This window comes from Rattus norvegicus, chromosome 10, assembly GCF_036323735.1.
Source record: "Rattus norvegicus strain BN/NHsdMcwi chromosome 10, GRCr8, whole genome shotgun sequence".
In the NCBI taxonomy this organism is placed as follows: Eukaryota; Metazoa; Chordata; class Mammalia; order Rodentia; family Muridae; genus Rattus; species Rattus norvegicus.
The window spans coordinates 14849268-14870271 of record NC_086028.1 but is presented as its reverse complement, the minus strand read 5'-3'; the positions used below and the strand labels follow the sequence as shown (position 1 = coordinate 14870271).

Genomic DNA, 21004 nt, shown 5'->3' with positions numbered 1-21004 from the left:
GAGGACCAGGAGTTCAGTTTCCAGTGCCTACACGGTGGCTCACAAACCATCTATAACTCCAGTGCCAGGATATCGGATGTCTTCTAACCTCCACAAGCACCAGACATGCCAAACATACCAGCAGGCAAAACACCCACATAAAACAAATTAAATAAATCTTTCAGATACAGTTTTTAAAGAGTTGGGATATTGTATGATTGAGAAAGTCACCATGAGTGCGTTCACACAGAATCTCCTTAGGCTCTTAGTTTCTGTCTGCATCTTCTTCAGTGCTTCTGATTGATTCCACCAATGGATCCTGAGCCAATCAGAACATTCCTTATAGGACCTGGTTCCAGTGAACAGCTCAGTGGTGCCTGCTGGACCCCTAGTCATGGAGTTCCTGTGTGTTCCTTGTTTGCCATCGGGCCCACCTGTCGGATCATGAGAGTTAGTCTTGGACTTCAGATGGCAGGTGTGGCTTTTTCAAAAGGCCTTTAGTATCCTTCCCCATATTCCCTTTTCTACTCTGCCCACCACTCCTCCTGCTCAATTTAACCCTTCCTGTTCTGTTTTTCCTTTACCCTTTATACCACTATGTTGTCTTCCCTCTTTCGGAAGTACCCACCCCTCCATGGCCCCTCATTATTTCCTGATCTCTGTGGATAGGTGAAGTCAAACACACTTACCTAGAGAGCCCAAGCTGGCATGTGCAAACGAGAGAACACATGTGGTGTTTGCCTCTCTGTGTCTGGATTACCTCACTCAGAATGGCTGTTTCTAGTTCTATCCAGTTTCCCTGTGCAGCCCTGGCTAGCCTGGAACTGCCTTTGTAGACCAGGGTGACCTTAAACTCACAAAGATCTACCTTCCTTGGCCTCCTGAGTGCTGGGATCCAAGGTGTAAACTATCACTCATGGCTTAATTTTATTTTTCCTAACAGTTCAATATTCTATTGTGTAAATGTACCACATTTTTATTATCCATTCATCAGTTGATGGGTGTATAGAAACCTACTTTCATAGAAGGTTCCTAAGTTGCACACATATATAAGAATACTTTTAATCAAATAACCCTACAGTGGAGATAGGGGGAGAATACCTCAACTATACACCACATGCTAGCATCTAAAAACACCAGTACCTGGTATGGGGTTACAATGAGATCCCATAGACACTCTGCAAGATACATTCTTTTTTGAGAAGTGGTTTCTCTGTGTAGCCCTGACTGTCCTGGAACTCATTCTATACATCAGGCTGGGCTTGACCTTGGAAATCCACCTACCTCTGCCTCCTGAATGCTGGGATTAAAGGTGTGCACCATCACCACCACCCAGCTACTCTCCAGAACTTGGTGGGAAGACCCTATTGCCAAAGACCTACATGCTTGAGTCACAGAGCATGGGAAAATCAAGGCGGTACTGGCCTAAAAGCTTCATTCCCACTGGCTACTTTTCATAATGCTGAAAGGTACTAATCACAACATCAGAAAAGAAAATTAATCGTCCCCCTCACCCAGCAAGCTACAATGGTGACTGGCCTGGCAAGATGTGCCCATGTCGCAAGAGTGGCAGTAACGTCGCAGAAGTAACCAACCTCTTTCAGTTTGGATCTAAGTCATGCTCCAAGAGGCAGAATCCATTCCTGGCACTGAATGGGACTGATATCCTATGGCCGTATAGGTCATAAACCCTGGGGAGAACCTATTATGTGGTTGAATGAACACAGTATCAAAACAATTTCTACTGATTTATCATATCCATAGATCAATCCCTCTCTCAACCCTCCTCAGAGAAGACTCTCCCCACAGATGACACTTCACACAGAGGCCCCCAACTGTCCACCGTAGAGAGAGTAAGAGACTATGTATTTGCTCAACCACAAATGAGCTGCACGTATGACACCCCTCCCCAGAAGGCTCAGGGAAATCGGGCAGAAAGATTATTATTCAGAGGTGATGGACAACCTCAGGGAGACAATATTTTTGGATACAGCAGGGTGGTTGCACATCCAAACTCGTAACGGTTGTGACAACATGCACGCCAGCACAATCTCAAGCTCCCCCAAAAATGCTAGCATGGGGTTTGAACACAAAATCCCACCAATAGCCGAGGAGCTATCAATGTGTGTTAGCTGCTGGGAGGGGAGAGAGATGCTCACTTTTCGTTACTCATGCAACCCCTGGCAGGCTGACCACACTCTAGGGCAAGCCCCACTCCCAAGAGTAGTTAGGCAACAAAGACTGTAGTTGGGATGGGGAGAAAACTCAATTGAATGGGTAGGTTGGTGAGGGTTGAAAGAGTAGCTAATGGGAGAGTTGAAGAAGAAGGTGACTTTGATCAAAGTACATTGTATGAAATTCTCAAAGAATTAGCAAAAACATATTATTTTTAAGAATGTGCCTATATTAGAGAACCAACGGGGAGCTCAGAACACCCTTTGACCACCTCACGCTGCCTCCAGGACTCCCGATGAAGGTGCTGGGGTGTGCAGAAGGCACAGCCCAGCGGGACTTAGAGCCTGCAAGGAAGAAGAAAGATCCAGAAGGTGGCAGGGAAGGGGAAGGCCAGGGAGGGACAGGAGTTCAAGGTAAGGAGAGAGGTAGACACTAGTGATCAGTGGGCCAAGGAGAGTCACAGAGCAGAGTGGATAAACAAGAGAGGGACAGGTGGAGGGGTGGCAAGTGCAGGAGGGGAGGCTGCTGGGCTCTGCAATCCCCTCCCTCCACATATTGCCTCTCTGCTGCTGAAGCACAGACGTTCCCGGTCGTCAGAGCAGTGCAGTTAGGGCCCATAGGACATAGTACAGGATTTATCCACAGATCTGGATCTAAAGTTGTGGAAGGTTAACAGAACCCCTTCTTGGCCCAGATGCTTGGGCCCTGAGTCTGAGTCACCCATTTCCTCCAGGCTGGGATTGGAGGGTGGCATGCCCTTCCTCCCACCCCACCCTGATCTGGAAGGATAAATGGAGAGAGGACTTGAGAATGGGTAGAGAAGATCAAAGACAGCTGAGGTGATCTCTCCCAGAGCCTCCGACATCTGAGTGTTGCGCTGAAGCAGAGTGGCCAAGCCACTAGAGACCTCAAGCTCCTGGAATGGACCTACCCTCCTGCTCCCTGGTTCCTGGCTTATTCTGCACACCACAACCTGTTGGGCCTAGCCCAGCCCTCACCTCCAACCGGGCCCGTACTACTCACTGTGTCCGAATGCTGAAGCTGCTGCTGCTGACACTGCCTCTCCTGTCCAGCCTGGTGCACGCAGCCCCTAGTGAGTTCTCCCTGGGCCCTCCCTGTCCTTCTCCCTGACCCTCACAGCTCACATGCCAGGGTACTAAGATTAGCCCTGTCTTATCCACAGGTCTAGCTATGCCACGAGAGGGCATTGTGGGGGGACAGGAGGCGTCTGGGAACAAGTGGCCCTGGCAGGTGAGCCTGCGTGTCAATGACACCTACTGGATGCATTTCTGCGGCGGCTCCCTCATCCACCCACAGTGGGTGCTCACTGCGGCACACTGTGTGGGACCGTGAGTCTCTCTGGGCTTGGCAGGGTGGGGCAAGGGATGGGTAGGAGAATGGGGTAGGGTGGGATCATCACACGGCATCTCTGGGTTTCCGGAAGTGACACAGGCTTCCTAATTGAGTATCTCTTCTCTTTAGGAATAAGGCTGACCCCAACAAGCTCAGGGTACAGCTTCGTAAGCAGTATCTCTATTATCATGACCACCTGCTGACCGTGAGCCAGATCATCTCACACCCTGACTTCTACATCGCCCAGGATGGGGCAGACATTGCCCTGCTGAAACTCACTAACCCTGTGAACATTACCAGCAATGTCCACACTGTCTCCCTGCCTCCCGCCTCAGAGACCTTCCCCTCAGGGACATTGTGCTGGGTGACAGGCTGGGGTAACATCAACAATGATGGTATGTGGTAGAGATGACTGAGGGCTAGACAGGTGAGGGCGTGGCCACGCCACGACCCCAGCACAGGGCTTCCCTCCAACTTGTGAGATGGAAATCTGAAGACCTAGTAAGGGGGAAGGCGTCAGGACAACAGGGCTCCCAGATTCCATAAGCCAAGGATACGCCAGTGTAGTTAGGATAAGTCATCTCGGTCCCTCGAATCTCAGGTGCTTCATGTCAAAAGGGGCCATAGTCTGCTTGTATTTTGGAGATTTGATTGAGGAAGGGTAAGACCACACGTACCAACAATGTCTCACACGCACTGGTTACAACTTCAGGGACCGGCATTTCACAGGCTGTGTCAGGGACCAGCATTTCATGGGCTGTGACCCAGGCCACAGGTTTTGTGTGGAGCTGGACAACTCCCTTAGGAGCCTCCAGCACCAGTTTCCCTTCTCCCTATCGGTCTTGCTTAATTTCTTTTGACAACTCAGAATAGAGAGACCTTCAGGGATAGGGCCATGAGCAGGCAGGCCCTGGTCGTGGACCTCAGGATGGATCCAATCTATACAGAGGCGGGGCGGGAGAATAGTGTCCAAGACCAGGGCTCCACTGGAATCCTCTACCCAGCCTGGGCCAGAGCCAGCCACGCTGAGGGGAGATGACAGACTTTGCCCCTGCCCTTTACTGACCAGATGGCTGGCTAATGACCTTCAGGACTGTCCTCTTTCTCTGAATAAGGTCAGAAATCCAGGTCCAGCCTGGAGGAAGAAACCAGGTTGGCAGAGCTGAATGAAATGGGCCTGGCTCAAAGAGGGCCTTGGGAACAGAACTATTCTCAGAGAACAGGGTGAGCTGAGCCCATAGCAGCCAGCCACCTGGAACCCTGCCCACGTGATGGCCTTTCTCTCACCCACAGTAAGCCTGCCACCGCCATTTCCTTTGGAGGAGGTGCAAGTTCCCATTGTAGAAAACCGCCTCTGTGACTTGAAGTATCACAAAGGTCTCAACACAGGTGACAACGTCCACATTGTCCGTGACGACATGCTGTGTGCTGGGAATGAAGGACATGACTCCTGCCAGGTGAGCGCCTGTCCCCGCCCTTACCACCCCCACCCAGCCTTTATAAGAGTACTGACCCCTATCCTCTCTAGGGCGACTCCGGAGGACCTCTGGTCTGCAAGGTTGAAGATACCTGGCTGCAGGCAGGTGTTGTGAGCTGGGGTGAGGGCTGCGCACAGCCCAACAGGCCTGGCATCTACACTCGGGTCACCTATTACCTGGACTGGATCTACCGCTATGTCCCCAAGGACTTCTGAGTTGCATCCAGGGTGACCTCTGTTGTTTCCAACATGCTGCTTTCTGCCTCCCTGCTTCCCTGCTCCCCAGCCTGAGCCCCAACTCTGCTCTACCTGAGCCCCTGACCACTTGTGTCCCTCCCGCTCAGGTAGCCACACTGTACAGGCAGCCACTCTGCTATGGCTCAATAAAATGCATTAAAGCAGCTGTGGGTTTTGCTCTGAATCTGGAGTCAACAGGGGTAGACGAAGTGTCTGGGAGAGCTGGGGTAATGTTGCTTGAGGTTTGGGGTACCAGCCGTGGGGTTTGGCTCCTACAATGAGGTGGAGCCTCCTCACCACCTTGTCCATCATCTTTTTTTTTTCTTTTTTTCAGAGCTGGGGACCGAACCCAGGGCCTTGCGCTCGCTAGGCAAGCGCTCTACCACTGAGCTAAATCCCCAACCCCCCTGTACGTCATCTTAACTTCTCTCTACACGAGTTCATTTCTTCGGGGTAAGGGTCATCCCCCCACCTTGGGACCTAGAAATAGCAGGAAAACTTTAAGAGGTAAACATAGAGGGTGGGAGGGTTGTCATTATGGAATATGCATGAACACACACACACACACACACACACACACACACACACACAATGGTGATCAAAATAAGAATAAGCAAATAAGGGGTTGGGGATGTAGCTCAGTGGTAGAGCGCAAGGCCCTGGGTTCGGTCCCCAGCTCCGAAAAAAAGAAAAAAAAAAGAATAAGCAAATAAATGTAATCTTAAAGTCTAAAGATGCTCAGGTGCTGGTGAATGCCTTTAATCCCAGCACTCGGGAGACAGAGGCAGGTGGATCTCTATTAAGTTCAAGTACCCTGAGGAATGATATCTAAGGTTGACCTCTGACCTTTACACACAGAAAGAGGGGGGAAGGAAGGAGGAGAAGAGGAGGAAGAGGAGGAAGAGGAGGAGGACTGCAAGGCTTCCCACAAACCAAGAAGTGTAGCATAGCCTGCACCCTTCCATTCAGCCAGGCATATCCTGCCATCCTACCTGCAGGTAATAAGAGACATCCTTTTTGCCAGATTAACCGTTCACATAGCTGTGTCCACTGGGGAACGTCCTAGAGGCTCACCTTCCCACAGACACTGCTAAGCTGGGGCCAGCTCCATGCCTGCTGTGTGAATGCCATGTGGTGGTTGTGCAGTGGACGTTAGCCTGTTCCTGTTCGGGTTTCTCAGGTCATTACCGTTCCTGTACACATAGGTGTCCTGTGCCGGACCCTGCTGCCAAAAGGCGTGGCTGAGTTCTTGGGGTAGCAGATCTCCATTTGTCTAAACAAGAGAAAACTGCTCCCTTGGGGAAGTGTGTCTTCACCTCCCTTCAAAAGTCAGAAAAGTCACAAGTACTATGCTGTTGCTAATACTAGCTGTCCTTCCTTGTGTGTGTGTGTGTGTGTCTGTGTGTGTGTGTGTGTGTGTCTGTGTGTGTGTAAATGTGCACACATGTGTAGAAATCAGAGGTCAACTTCAGGTGTCTTTAAAACAAACAACAACAACAACAACAACACATACAAAAAGCCCCCAAGGTTTCTCACTTGCCTGAGGTGCCCAAAAGTCCTGTCCCCACCTTCCCAGCCACAGCATTACAAGTGTGCCACCGTGCCTAGGGGTGTTTTTTTGTTTGTTTGTTTGTTTGTTTCTTTTTGTTTTGTTTTACATCCTGACCATGTTCTACCTTCCCTGCTCTCCTCTCAGCCCCTCCCGCTCCCTCCCCTCTCCCTTCCTGCCTCCACTCTTCCATTTCTCTTCAGAAAAGAGCAGGCCTCCCTTGGATATCAACCAGCCATGGTCTATCAAGTTCCAGACTAGGCACCTCCTCTCCTATTCAGGCTAAACAGGGCACCCCAATAGGAGGAAAGGGTTCCAAAGGCAGGCAGCAGTGAGAGACGGGCCCCTGCTCCCACTGTAGGAGTCCCACAAAAAGACTGAACTACACACTGTAACATATGTGCAGATGGCCTATTTCAGTCCTATGAGTGCTCCCGGGTTGGCAGTTCAGTCTCTGTGAGCCCCTATGGGCCCAGGTTAGTTGATTCTGTGGCTTTTCTTGTGGCGGCCTTGACCCCTCTGACTCCTTCAGTCCTTTCCCCCTCTTCCACAGGATTCACCAAACTTCCTCTAATGTTTGGTTCTGGGTCTCTGCATGTTCCCCTCAGCTCCTGGGGGAAGCCTCTCTGATGACAACTGGGTAGGCATGACCCTCTGAGTACAGCAGAGTATCATTAGGAATCATTTCATTGACCTTTTCTTTTTTATCTTTTAGGCAATTGCTTTGGTTCTATCCTAGGTCTCTGGGCTCTCCAGCCTCTGGTTCCTGGCCCTCTAGGCACTGTCAGGAATGGGCTCCCTCTCAAGCTGGATCAGCCATGGTTGGCCACTTCCACGATTTCTGCACCACATTTACCACAGCACATCTTGCAGGCAGACAAAATGAAGGTCAAAGGCTTTGTGTCTGGGATTGTGTCCCAATCCCTTCCCTGGACAGAGGACATGGCCGGCTCAGGCTTCAGTTCCCCCATTGCTAGGAGTCTTAGCTGGGGTCACCCCGTAGATTCCATCGCAATAGGTTTCTAACTCCTCCCAGAGAGCGACCCCCCATTCTTCCCTGTGGGTTCTTGGGGGGCCAAATTTAAGTCCTCAGAATTACAAGACATATGCTTTACTGACTGAGCCGTCGGCGCAGCCCCGGCTGTGGTCCTATGGAGACTGTTAATGACACTGAGTTAATGTCACATAGAACACATGCACCCTGGTCTGGGAAGCTGTCACACTGCTACCTGAACTTGATACCCAAAGATCCGTGTCTCCATGCCTGTATCGTCTGGTGGTGCGTGTGTACCAATGTCCCGTCTCCCAGTGTCTTTATTAGTTTTTGTATTTTTAATCCTAGTCTCGCTATGGAGCCCAAACTGGCAACCAATTCATGACCACCCTACTTCAGCTTCCTGAGTGCGGGGATGGGAGGGTACACCACAGCCAACACCCTTCTTAGACATTTGGGCCACTTCCTTGGTTATGCCGGGGTTGTTTGGAGATCCTAGGGATGCTTAAGTCTGGGGCTGCTGCTTCCTGCTAATGGATCCCAGCGAATCCTAGGACTGTTTCCCAAGAGGTGGTTTCTGTGTATTATTGGCCATTGGGTACAAATGCGAGAGAAGCCGAGCTGTGGCTGCACAAGGAGACACATACGTGCTACAGTGTGTGCAGTGGTGTTTGCCAGAATAGGATGCGTATATCATCAGCCTCCTCTAAAAATATCCCCGCTTTTTAATTCAGCACAACAACACCGCCTCCCTTGCTGCTTCCGTGAACTGTTTGCTTCCTTTCCTGCGCTTTTAACATGGGAGGGGGCTGTGCTTAGAGACGGAAGATTTCGGTTTTGTGGCAGCGTTCTCTCCCTCTCCCTCTCCTTCTCTCCCTCTCTTTCTCTCCCTCTCCCTTTTGCCCTCTCTCCCTCTCTCTCACCCTCTCCTCCTCTCCCTCTCCCTCTCTCCCTCTCCTCTCCCTCTCCTTCTCTCCCCCTCCTTCTCTCCCCCTCCCTCTCCTCCCTTCCCTCCTCCCCCCACCTCAATCTTTCATATCTCCTGCTCTCTGGAACTAATTCTATGGGGCCAACTTCTGTCCTGAACTGACAAACATTCCTCCAGCCAGTCAAAGGGTAGTTATAGGACTTACTGGAGTCTGCTGCTCACTATACAGATGAAGTTGTGGTGGTTTGAATAAGAATGTCCCCCATGGGCTCATTCGTTTGAATGCTTAAACAGAGGAAGAGGAACACAGTTCAGAGAGTAGAAGTGCTTGGGAAGGATTAGGAGGTGTGGTCTCATTAGAGGAAGTGTGTTACTGGGGAGTGGACTTTCAAAAGCCACTCCAGGCCCAGATTCATTCTCTCTCTCTGTCTCTCTGTCTCTCTCTGTCTCTGTCTCTGTCTCTCTCTGTCTCTGTCTCTCTCTCTGTCTCTGTCTCTGTCTCTCTCCTTCTTTCCCTCTCCCCCTCTTCCCTTCTCCCCCTCTCCCCCCTCCCCCTCTCCATTCTCCCCGCCTCCCCCCTCCCTCCCCCTCTCCCTCTCTCTGTCTGTCTCCCCATGCCTTTCTCTCCCTGCTGACTATAGATCAGTGCAAAGCTCTCAGCTACTGCTCCAGCACCATGATTTTCTTTGTGCGGTGATAACAGACTCACCCTCTAACACTGTAATCAAGCCCCCAATTAAATGATTTATTTTATGAGGTGCCTCTGTCATGGTGTCTCTTCACAGCAATGGAACAGTAGCTAAGACATTAGGTTCCTGAGGAGGACCTGCATGGATTCCACACCGACAGCCTGCACACATAGACAGAGAGCTCCGAGTGCACATCCTAAACATCCTGCAATACCTAGTCGTGTGCAAAGGCAGCCTTCACTCATACCCTCTCCTCTATGACCTGTCAGCTCTTTGTGGACTGTCACTGTCCATGTCAGGGAGAACAGCTTTCTGAGAATTCAACCATACAGTGGACGTAACAGGCTCAGAGGACAAAAGTCAGGCCCTGAAAACATGGAGCTTTAAATGTGAGGTTCACAGCCTGGCTGGGATAGGGACATAGGGCAGGGACCACACTGGGCGTGTGTGTGTGTGTGTGTGTGTGTGTGTGTGTGTGTGAAGCTCAACTCTCCTGTTTGGGCCCAAGGGCATCCTGAGAGAAGTGAGCAGTCTGGAGAAGGGGACAGCCCTAGCCCCACTCTAATATAGAACCCCAGAGGCAGGAAGACTAGGGCCCTTGGAGGAAATTGTCACTGTGGTCCACAGAAAACTTATCTAGCCATGACCCTGGGATACGAGAGACCCCAGTAGTTGGGAAAGGGTTCACCAATGCCAGACTGTGACCTCCCTCTGCCCTTCCATCTGGACAAAGGCCACACAAGTCATTGGTTGTTGGGAGAGCGCAGGGATGCACAGGTGGAATTTCTTCCTGAACAGCTGAGATCCAGGGTGTCCAGGGAACTAGGTGACAAAGTGAGCAAGAGACCAGGTCCCTCAGAACAGATCCCTCCTAGGGAGACCTGTACTGGCTCCAGTGTTTGGGACTCAGAGGATCTGTCCACAGAGGACATCCCCAAAGCTGGGTGACATTTTCTCCTGGACAAGGTGGGATGGCCTGTGGGGACACATGGCTCCCTCACCCTGCTGTCTATCCTGGGATGAGCTGACATCACCGACCTCCCAAACAGTCCCTTCTTAGACCAGCACCTCAGGGAGGCAGGCCCAGACTTGCACGGTGTCTTTATGCTTACTAGGTCAAACACTTAGTGTGCATTCTTTTTGAAAGGTGTATTTTATTTTTAATAGTGTGGGGAGAGCCACATGCGCACATGAGCGCAGGTGCTCATGGAGGCCAGAAGAGGGCGATAGACAGCCTGGAGCTGGAATTAGAGGTGGTTGCAAATCACCCATATCTGGGTCATCTACAAAACAGCACTTGCTCTTAACTGTCAAGTCATCCCTCCTGCGCCTACTGTGCGGTCTTGAGCTTTGGGTGTGGGACAGGCAGGTCTGAAATAGCCACGTGATGGCACATGATGTCACATATGGGAGGGAGGAGGACTAAACATCACTCCCACCCCCACCCCCGCCTCGGTTCACCTAAGCCTGGTCTAGAGGACATCAGTGGAACTCTCCCACCCTGACTTGAGATTTGAAGTTGAAAAATGTCCTGCACTCTGCTGGACCAACCCGGGTCACTAGGCCCCAGCCATGACGGGAAATCCAGCTCAGGGAGCCAGAGATTTGGCCCCTCTGACCTGAGGTGGCGTCAGAAGACCCAGGGCTGGATGCGGGAACAGGGACACTGAGGAGGGTATGTTGTCACAGATGCCTATGCTCACACAGAGCTTTCTGAGGAGCCTCAGAGGCTGGACTTCTGGATATGGGAGAATGGGTCCTGTAGGGACCAGGAGGGTTGCCTACAGTGGACACCGGAGCCTCCCCACACTGGAAAAATAAACTCAGGTTTCAGTGAGGACAGCATCCTGTCTCTGCTGCCTCTGAGCTTGTCCCTGCATTCTCAGCTGCAGACTTCATGTGAAGACAGGTGGAGGTAACAGCTCTTCCCTGACAAATGTGGCAGGATGGAGATGCTGTGACAGACCTTACTTCCTTCCCTCCCCCTCCCCCTTCCCCTCCCTCCTCCCCCTCCTTCCTCCTCTTCCCTCCTCTCCCTCCCTCCTCCCTCCTCCCAATTTACAGCATATACAGAGCTGTCCAGGTTGGTCTTGTCACCACAATAAACAGACTCCTCAGCCTTCTGGCCCAGACCTAGAAATGTCCAGATCCCTCTGAACTTTCAACTCCCCTTTGTTTCCATCATTCATTCTGTTCATGTCTACTATCCTCCCATTCTGTGCAACAAGATCAGCCCTCCATAGAACATCTAAATGTTTGGAATATTTTGATTCAAGACATATATTATATAGAACTCAGGAAGCAATTTTAAAAAAAATAGTAAAAAACATTTGCACACTCACCAAAAAAGATATGCAAATAGACAATATGGACATGTGGCGAAATGTATACCATTAGCCTCGACAAAAATGCTAATTAGAGACAGAGAGAACAGCGCAGAGAGTGTGGCTCAGTTGGTAGAATGCTTGTCTGGCATGCAGGAGGCACTGGGTAGGGGGTTCCCTGTCCAGAATAAGCTGAAAGTGATAGTGTTGATTTCTAGCCCGACAAAATCACCTGAGAGAAGGGCCTCTGGGCCTCCTAGGGGGAATTAGCTTCAATTACACTGATTTAGGTGGGAAGAAGCAAATACTGTCTGGGGCACCATTCCCTAGCTGGGCTCCTGAACTTTATAAATGAAGAAAGAAAACAGGGCTGGACACGTTCATGACTCTCTGTTCCTAGACTGTGTCCATCATATGACTACTTGCCTCATGCCCCTGCCTCCGGTGCCTTCCCCATAGTAATGAGTATACCTTGAACTGGGAGCTAGAATAAGTGCTTTCACCCTTAAGTTTCTTTTGTTAGGATGTTTTATCATTGCAACAGTAAAACTGAAAACTAAGAGACCAGACATGGTGATGCATATCCGTAATCGTAGCACTTAGAAGATGAAATTAGGAAGTTCAGGAGTTCAAGGCCAACCTGGGCTACAGGAGGCTCTGTTTGACAGATAGACAGATAGAATAAAAAGACAGACAGACAGAATGAAAGACAGGAAGACAGACAGAATAAAAGACAGGAAGACAGACAGAATGAAAGACAGGAAGACAGAATGACAGGAAGACAGACAGAATGAAAGACAGGAAAACAGACAGACAGAATAAAAGACAGGAAGACAGGGGTTGGGGATTTGGCTCAGTGGTAGAGCGCTTGCCTAGGAAGCACAAGGTCCTGGGTTCGGTCCCCAGCCCCGAAAAAAAAAAAAGACAGGAAGACAGACAGACAGAAAGACAGGAAGACAGACAGAATGAAAGACAGAATGAAGGACAGGAAGACAGATAGACAGACAGGGAGTTGGGGATTTAGCTCAGTGGTAGAGCGCTTGCCTAGCAAGCATAAGGCCCTGGGTTCGGTCCCAAGCTCTGAAAAAAAGAAAAAAAGAAAAGAAAAAAAAAAAGAAAGACAGACACACACAGACAGAATGAAAAACAGGAAGACAGACAGACAGAAAGCAGGAAGACAGACAGACAGACAGACAGACACAGAATGAGCCAGGGTGACTTAATGTTTCTAAGCCAAGCACTCTGCAGATTGAGGCAGGAGGATCACTGCAAGTTTGAAGCCATCCTGGTCTACAGGGAAAAAAGTTGTCCAAATAAAAGCCAGGAAGAAACTCTTCACCCACCCCACCCCTGCCTAGAGTTCCTGAAGCTAAGGAAGAGTTAGTAGACACCAAGAACTGGTTAGAAAAGCCCAGTCCTATCTGTAGCCAACAGGATGTATTCATAGCCCCAGATCTGAAAGCCTTGTATCCTTTAAATATTCTATGTGAGTCCACAATCACAGTTGTGCTCCTGCGAGAGAAAACATGTGTTCACACAAAACACAAACTGTTAAAAGCAGCGTTACTCCTAAGAGCCCTAATTAGAAACAGCCCAAATGTCCATTAACTTGTACCCAGATGAGTGAATCCTGTGGATTCCTTCCAACAGACAGTATTAGCCACAAGGGAAGATCCAGGACACTGTGTAAAACATGTGTGCTCAGAATCAGTGTACAGAGGAGACGGAGTCTGGAGGCACTGGCCTGCCTTTTCAGCCACGGGAGAGGCTAAGGCAGAAGGACTGCGGTGAGTTCAAAGGCAGCCTGGCCAACCTAACAATACTGTCTCAAAACATCAAAAAGTCCTGGGGATGTAGCCTAATGGTAGAGTTTCCCCCCAATGCATGCAAAACTCTAGAATAGACAGGGCATTGAATCTTGCTATTCTAGGACAAGCCTAGGGCATCCCCGAGAAGTCATCCGGCTTCCTGCCTATCAGGAGCCAGAGAGTGTGGGACAGGCAGAGTACAACAAATTGATAGGACCCACTTTCTCTCAGTATTCTGAGGGTTTCACAGCTACATCTGTGTTACAAAACTCCTAACCTGTGTGCTCCTACAGGACTGTGGGAGGTGGGAGGGGTGCTGGGAGCCTGGCTGTGCATAGAACCTGCCACAACCCATTTCCTGTAGAAGGTACCAGGTCCCCAAATCCTGCTTCCCACCGCATCTTACCCCAGACTCTGCAGTCTGGACTGTCCACCTTCAGTCATCCAGCAGCCCATAAAATACCAAATAAAAGCCTATGAAAAGCGTGGACACTCTCCGAAAGAGCGTGGCACAGAAATTTGAGGCCAACCTGAGCCACCTGGATCTCTCTCCTCCAAAAGAAATAAAATTAAAAAGGACCCTGAAGAGTGGGAGAGGCTGCTCTCTCCCTGCTAAACACAGTCCCTGCACCAGGAGGCATTGGGCTTCCTCCTAATGAAGGAGCCCCTTACGCGCCTACCTGTCGGCACACCCGAACCGCAGTTCCCTCTTCCCATCCTGCAGCGCCACCTAGGGGCTCTATAAGTGAACAGCAAAGAGCATTTCCAAGGATTTACTCTTAGCGCCCGGCCCACTCACTGGAAGCTCATCCAGCCCTTTGCTTTCAGAAATTGCCTGAAACCTTTTCTTTTTTTTTTTTCTTTCTTTTTTTTTCTGAGCTGGGGACCGAACCCAGGGCCTTGCGCTTGCTAGGCAAGTGCTCTACCACTGAGCTAAATCCCCAACCCCTGAAACCTTTTCTTTTGCTGTTCTTCCCATTAAAGCCATCTCCAGGCCGCACACGGCCAGAGACAGATGTGTAGAGGTGGCAAGGCTCACCCTCCGCCTTGGCCTCTCTCAGTCCCAGCCATGGAGGTCCCGAAGTGCAGGACAGAGAAGGTGTCATGATCCTAGGGTGGGTCTCTGCTAGAGAACTGGGAGCTAGTGCAGGGGTGGACATAGGCAGGCGATTGTTTGACAATATCAAGAACCTGCAGCTGGCCACAGAACTGGCTGGTTCCTAGTCTCTTTTGAATACGGTTCACCCCAATTCCCTGTTCAATAAGATACCGAAAGGTCAGTCCCCCCGCCCCACCCCCCCTCCGCCATAGCGGAGGTGTGTATGTGGTGGGGGGTGGGATCACCCCTGCAATCCTTTTTCCCTCTCATCCCTCAGGTGAGTCATGACTGGAGCTCTTCTCATCCCCTTGGAGCTTGAGTAAATCTCTCATGGTCTGAGTTTAGTCCCAAACAAGGCCATAACCCTGTCCCTCCTGTGTCCCTCCTGTGCACCCCTGTGCTGAAGTCCAGCTCACCCTTCCATGCCTGTGAGCATCCTCCTTGGGAGACTCAGAATCTGCTCTAAAGATTAACTGCTGCCAACTTCATCCTTGCCTGCTGACCCCTCGCCAGGTCGGTTGGACATGTTTGCAGGAGCTTCTTCTCCAGCCCCATCGTGTACAGGTAACCTTATGGCCTGAGTCTACAGAGTTCCGGCACGGAATAACACGAGGCTGAAGGCTGAGGACTTTCTGTGAGTCACCGATCCCAAGAACACTGTGCTACTTGTGATGGCTAAAGTCTTTTGTCATCTGACCCCAAACTCTTCGTGTGCAACATGGCCACACCTGGACTCCAGGTACATTTGGGATGCCAAGATATTAAGGTCCAATGGCGACTCTCTGGATACCCACCCAAGACAAGGACACAGAAACAAATTTAGTAGCACAGGAAGATAGTTCTCTCAGCATATGGTAAACCGCACCTGTGGGCATCCTTTCCAAAGAGAAGGAAATGTAAAACTCACACAAAATCCTGAACTTGGATGTGCACGGAACCTTTATTAAGAACAGTCAAAAGCAAAAGCTGCCCAGCGCCTTCAACATGCATGGAACATCTCCATTCCTCCCCACCTTCCATCAAGCCAAGAGCACCCACCCCTGCAGGCCACCGTCCCAGGGATGTCCAGACTCCCAGAAGGCCATAGTACAGGTCAGGCTCAGAAGACCAGACAAAGGCTGAAGCGGTGGGTACTGGGAGACTCATCTTCTGACGACCACCATGAGGCCAGCTGGGCTCAGGAGAACCTCTTCATCTGCTTCGTGATCCAGGGCAGGAAGGACTGCACGAGTGTGTAGACCCCAGGGATGCCCCTCAGGGCACAGCCATAGCCCCAGCTCACCACTCCTACCAAGTTCCAGGAGCCTGCTACCCTGCAGACCAGGGGGCCGCCTGAGTCACCCTAGAAGAGGAAGCAGCATCCGTGGATATTGGCCCTTAAGTGGGATTGGGAACAGGAAGTAGGAAGTCTACTGAACTCACATAGCAGGCCCCACGGCCCTCGCTGCCAGCACACAGCATGTCATCTTGGATGAATCTGTGGCCCTGGTTGTGGTGCCTGGTGGCATTATGGTATAGCTGTTCACAGAGGGCATTATCCACGATTTTCACCTGAACCTGCTGCAGGCGGTAGGGAGGGGGCAGTGACCCTGGGGAGAAAGGAAGTAGGGTTGGTGGTACATAGATCCTAACTCTCCACTCCCCTACCAACTCGCCCCAGGGGCTGAGAACGCTTCCATCCCTATTCAAACCCATCTCTGGAACAGTGTGTGTGTGAGAGACACACATCTGCAAGCTCCATGCCCAACTCTGACACTTAGGAAGCTAAAAGATGGTTTATGGGGGAGCGGTGAGATGGGTCAGTTGGTAAAGACCTAAGTTCATCCTCTGGAACTTCTAGCAAGAAGGAGAGAGAAAAATTCCCAAAAGTTGCCTCCTGACCTCCACATGGATGTTAGGACAAAACATGACTCGCCCCCCCCACCAAATAAATACACAAATACCGTAATAAAAATCTATCTGCCTGCAGTTCAAGAACCAAGAAGAGGGGAGTCTGATGCTCTAGTATTTCCAAAAAAGAGAGAAGAGGAAAGGAAGAGGAAAAAGAGAAAGAGGAGGAAGAGGAGGAAGAAGAGGAGGAGGAGGGAGCATGGAGGAGGGGAGGGAAGGGAACACAGAGGAGGGAGCTCGGAGGAGGATAGGAAGGAGTAAGGGAGGCCCTTTGCCTCGGAGTCTTGGCCCGGCCATGCCATCGGCATCAGGTACAGATGGACATTTTGAGTATCTGGGGAAAAGTAGCCAGAGGTTCTTCATATATACCAGAATTCTCTTCCCTCCCTTGACTTCTGTTCCCTAGGATCTCCGTGCCACCCAGCAGGGATCCTCAGGTAACAACTTTGTTCCCACAGCCCAAATCTTTCCTTGGTACATACCATACATGTGGACCATGCCCCAGCCAGTCACCCAGCATGGGTACCGTGAGTTGACCTCGAGAGACCCAGAGAACAGCTTGACCGGCTTGATGTTAGCAGAACAGTCGAGGGGCTTCTCCAGCCTAAGCAGAGCCACATCCGAGCCGGGGACACCGTGCACGAAGTCCTGGTGGACGATGACCTGGCTCACCCTGGACAGCTCCTTGCCCGCGTAGAGGTACACATCCCCAGCATGGATGCGGAAGGCCGATGGGTCAGCATCCCTCCTGAGATCAGAAAGAAGTTGTGACTACGTATCCTAGGAACTGTGGGGGAAGTTCTCCTGGACAAAATCAAGTGAACCCCATGTTGGCCTCCCTGATTCACCCCACATCCTACCCAACACGAGATGACAGAGGGACTCACTTATGAATGCAGTGGGCGGCCGTCAGAACCCACTGTGGGTGGATGATGGAGCCCCCACAGATGTGCACCCAGGAAGCCAGGTGATAGCTGTAGGTCCTCAGGCTGACCTGCCATGGCCACTTCCCCTGGGGGGCACTATGGCCCCCCGAGATGCCCACCAGCACATCCTCAGGCACAGGATGCTGCAAGCAACAGACGGAAGGTCAGGAGCTCAGTGCTCAGCCTGCCACCCACACTGGGGCAGAGCAGGTCACACGTGTGTCCCCAGGCTCCTGGGAACAGGGCTTTCTGGAGCCTGTGTAGAAGGTGGCATGGGAAGAGGACTCACCTGAGCTCCCAGCAGTGGAGGATCCAAGAAAGAAGAGAGTCAGACGCAGCAGGCTTAACATCTGTAGAGAGAAACAGAGAGTATGGAGGGGGCTGGGCTAGCTTCCATCAGGATGGAGAGGGCTAGAGCCCCTTCCTGGATCTGGGAGAAGCTAGGAGGAATGGAGGAAGCAAGGCTTGCCTGGGTTGCGATGGAGAAGCTTGGTACCCAGAGTTTCACCGAGGGCATCTAGAAGGGAAGAGGGTGATGCCCTTACCATGCCAGGTCTCTGTAGTTCCCTCCTTGCCAGAGCTTCTCCGCCCTTTAGCCTGAAGCCCCAGGAAGTGGGTAGGAGAGTTGGCCAAGCCTGTGCTTCAAGGAGGGGCTGGAAGGAAGTGGCTGTTGGGAACTATGTCCTTCCCTGGTTCCGGTACCCAGAATAACAGTCATAGGAAAGTCACTGTCTGCTCAAAGTAGCATCATGGGGAAGTTTGGGGGAGGAGGGCTGCAGTCTAGCCTGGTGCTGGTGCTAGCTCATCCTGTGAGGGGCGAGGGAAGAGAGCCCTCTCCAGATATATAGGTGACTCAGGTAAACCAGTTCCCCCATTTATAGAGCCATAAGGAAGCTCTCGACACCATAAGGAAGCTTCTTGCCCAGGGCTCCACTTCTGGGCCTACAGTGACTAGAACACAGGCCTCAAATACACTTCACAAAAACTAGCTGAGTAGCTGAGAACCTTACCACCGTGGACACCCATAGGCAGAGCCCACAGGACCTAGGACCTGTGGGAAGCTGAGGCCCATGGATCCCAGAATGCCAGCAATTCCCACACTGGCCACAGCAACTCAGTCTTGTGTTTCCTTCTAGAAATCTTAGTATCAGATATGCCCTGGAGCCACCATGGGCCCTAGCTGAACTCTCCCTCCATTTGTGGCCAGCGTGTGTGTGTGTGTGTGTGTGTGTGTGTGTGTGTGTGTGTGTGTGTGTGTGTGAAAGGAGGGAGGTTCTCATATAGTCCAAGATGGCCTCAAGCTTAGTATGTAGCCTAGAATAACCTTGAACTTCTAATTCTCTTTTCCCTCCTTCTCTACCACCCAAGTACTGGGATCTCAGGTGTGTACCACTATGTCTGGTTTTATGCAATGCTGGGGCCTCGTGCATTTTAGTCAAGTAGTTTACCCACTCCCAGCCTCTAGCAGTTCTTTTACCTATAGCACTGTGTTCGCTTTGGGGAAAGTTCAGGGCCCCATGATGGAATCTAGGGGGCCTATCCCCCATAGGATCCTTCTGTTTGTCATTCATCAGCACATGCACCTGCACCTGCACCTGCTCCTGTACCTGCACCTGCACCTGCACCTACACCTGCACCTGCTCCTGCTCCTGCTCCTGCTCCTGCTCCTGCACCTGCACCTGCACCTGCTCCTGCACCTGCTCCTACACCTGCTCCTGCACCTGCTCCTGCACCTCCACTGAACAACGTGGCTCCTTTGAGTGGACACACGAACCCCATGGGAACCAGGCCAGACTCTTTCCTTTCAGCCACCATGACACCATCTTTCAGAATGGATCCCACCAGTCACTGGAGGCATCCCCCTGCTCTTCCCCACAAGGTGACCCAGAAAGCAATTCCTGTCCCTTCTCAAGACTTGATGTCTCTAAGCTCAGAGTGGGCTTTAGGGTTGCAGATGGTGCTAGTGGAATAGTTGCTCGGGGCTGACTGTATCTGGGGAGTGTGGAGGAAGCAAGGGAGATGCATACCTGGCCCCAGGTCCAGTGAGAGCTGGTCTGAGAGGCTGAGCTAAGAATACAGAGCACCTACCTGTGAGTGGGGACAGTGAATTCTGAAGCCACAGGATGGGTTACACTTTGGGGAAACCGTGTAAGCCTCGTATTGGGGCATGAAATTCCTGGCTCTGGAGCCATTACACAATGGCAAGGCTAGGAGGGACCGTGGTCGGGAATCAGACTGAGAGAAAGCCTAATGTGAACCATGAATCATCAGGACAGGAACAGCAGGCTGAGTGTGGTGGAACTAATCCCAGCACTCAGAAAGCAGGGGCAGGTGGATCTCTGGGAGTTTACGGCCAGTGTGGCCTCAATAGTAAGCTCCAGGCCGAGGCTCCATAGTCAGACACTATCTTAAATAACAAAACTAAGCAAGACCAGGAACGGCAAAGAGGGAGAGACAGGTCCTCTCAGGGATGCTCACCTGGGGCACAGACATGAAGTACACTCAGGGCTGGGCCCTTTACACTTTCTAAGGAAGCGAGCAAAACCTAAGGAGTGCCCTGAGGGCTCACTCAGGAGAAACCATTTCCTGCTCCCGTGGCCATTGCAAGCCCAGGGTACCTTATCTGTGTGAGATCACCTGGGGCCCCTCATTGGTGGTCCTACTGTTGCTGTTAGTCAGTAAGACCTAGAGATAGGATGCCTGGCCACCCTGATAGGGGCAGAACCAGGCCACCACGAACGAGCACATCCAGTGATAGGATCAGAAAGAACTAAGGACCACGTGAGTTGGGTCAGGTAGCCGTTAGCACCAGAGCTGCAACCTAGCCAGTGAGAGGTCCTGTCGACCTTCTGGGCTCGGGGATGCTGTTAGAGAAAGGATGTGGTTGCCCAGGGGTGGTGTTGCAAGAGAGAGAGAGCTAGAATGAGGTACCAACACTTGGGTACCACTGTTTGAGACTAAAATGACCAGAGTCCTTGGGACACTTGAGCTACTGCTGGTAAGAGGCACAAACAAGGTTTTTCTAGTGTCCCCAGATATATCCCAGCCTGTGTATGAGGGGAACATGGATTAGTGATGAACCAACTCCTGGGTTAGACGCAGTACTTTCCCAGGACCTGAAAAGTCCTCCTCTCCAGTTCTGGGTGATCCAGGGAGAAATCCCCATTGTCCGCATAGACAGATCTGCTTAGTCACGTGTGCTGTTGGCTGGTTCCCAGCATCCTCAGCTTGCAGTTGAGGGAGCAGGATAATCAAGGGCCCCGAGGAATGGGCTGTGGTATGCAAGCTGCACGCTGGGATGCCCCTGACTGTCATCGGAGAACAAGTTAGTGCACGTTCAGGCTGAGCCTTGAGCAGATGGGAAGTTGGCCTGGGAGTCAGGGACTGAGCAGGATGTCCCTGGGACTGAGAGGAGCTGGCAACCGGGAAGAGGCCAGGTGCTTGGGCCATTCTGTCTTGACGGCTCTGTCTCATGTAGAAGAGTGTCTCCCTGCATTGGCCTGCTGGGTTTTGTGTGCCCAGGGTCACACTTGTCCTGGTCTCTTGTCATGGGATCAGACCCAGAGGTGAGCAGGG

The 21004-nt window shown here is 51.4% G+C and overlaps 1 protein-coding gene and 1 pseudogene across 1 annotated transcript; one reads left to right on the top strand and one right to left on the bottom strand.

The window, feature by feature from the left end:
* The first annotated feature begins 2969 nt into the window (after positions 1–2969).
* Tpsab1 (tryptase alpha/beta 1) lies at positions 2970–5385 on the top strand. The gene is made up of 5 exons (NM_019322.2): positions 2970–3247; positions 3338–3503; positions 3637–3902; positions 4801–4964; positions 5036–5385. The coding sequence occupies exons 1-5, from the start codon at positions 3076–3078 to the stop codon at positions 5198–5200; spliced, it is 933 nt and encodes a 310-aa protein (NP_062195.2). The 5' UTR covers positions 2970–3075; the 3' UTR covers positions 5201–5385.
* Positions 5386–15533: 10148 nt separating this feature from the next.
* Prss29-ps1 (serine protease 29, pseudogene 1) lies at positions 15534–17778 on the bottom strand (annotated as a pseudogene).
* Positions 17779–21004: the final 3226 nt, after the last annotated feature.

Coding starts and splice junctions, on each gene's coding strand:
- Tpsab1 (NM_019322.2), top strand. CDS start 3,076: ATGGACCTACCCTCCTGCTCCCTGGTTCCTGGCTTATTCTGCACACCA. Junction 3,248..3,337: donor CCTGGTGCACGCAGCCCCTA/GTGAGTTCTCCC, acceptor TCTTATCCACAG/GTCTAGCTATGCCACGAGAG. Junction 4,965..5,035: donor AAGGACATGACTCCTGCCAG/GTGAGCGCCTGT, acceptor TATCCTCTCTAG/GGCGACTCCGGAGGACCTCT.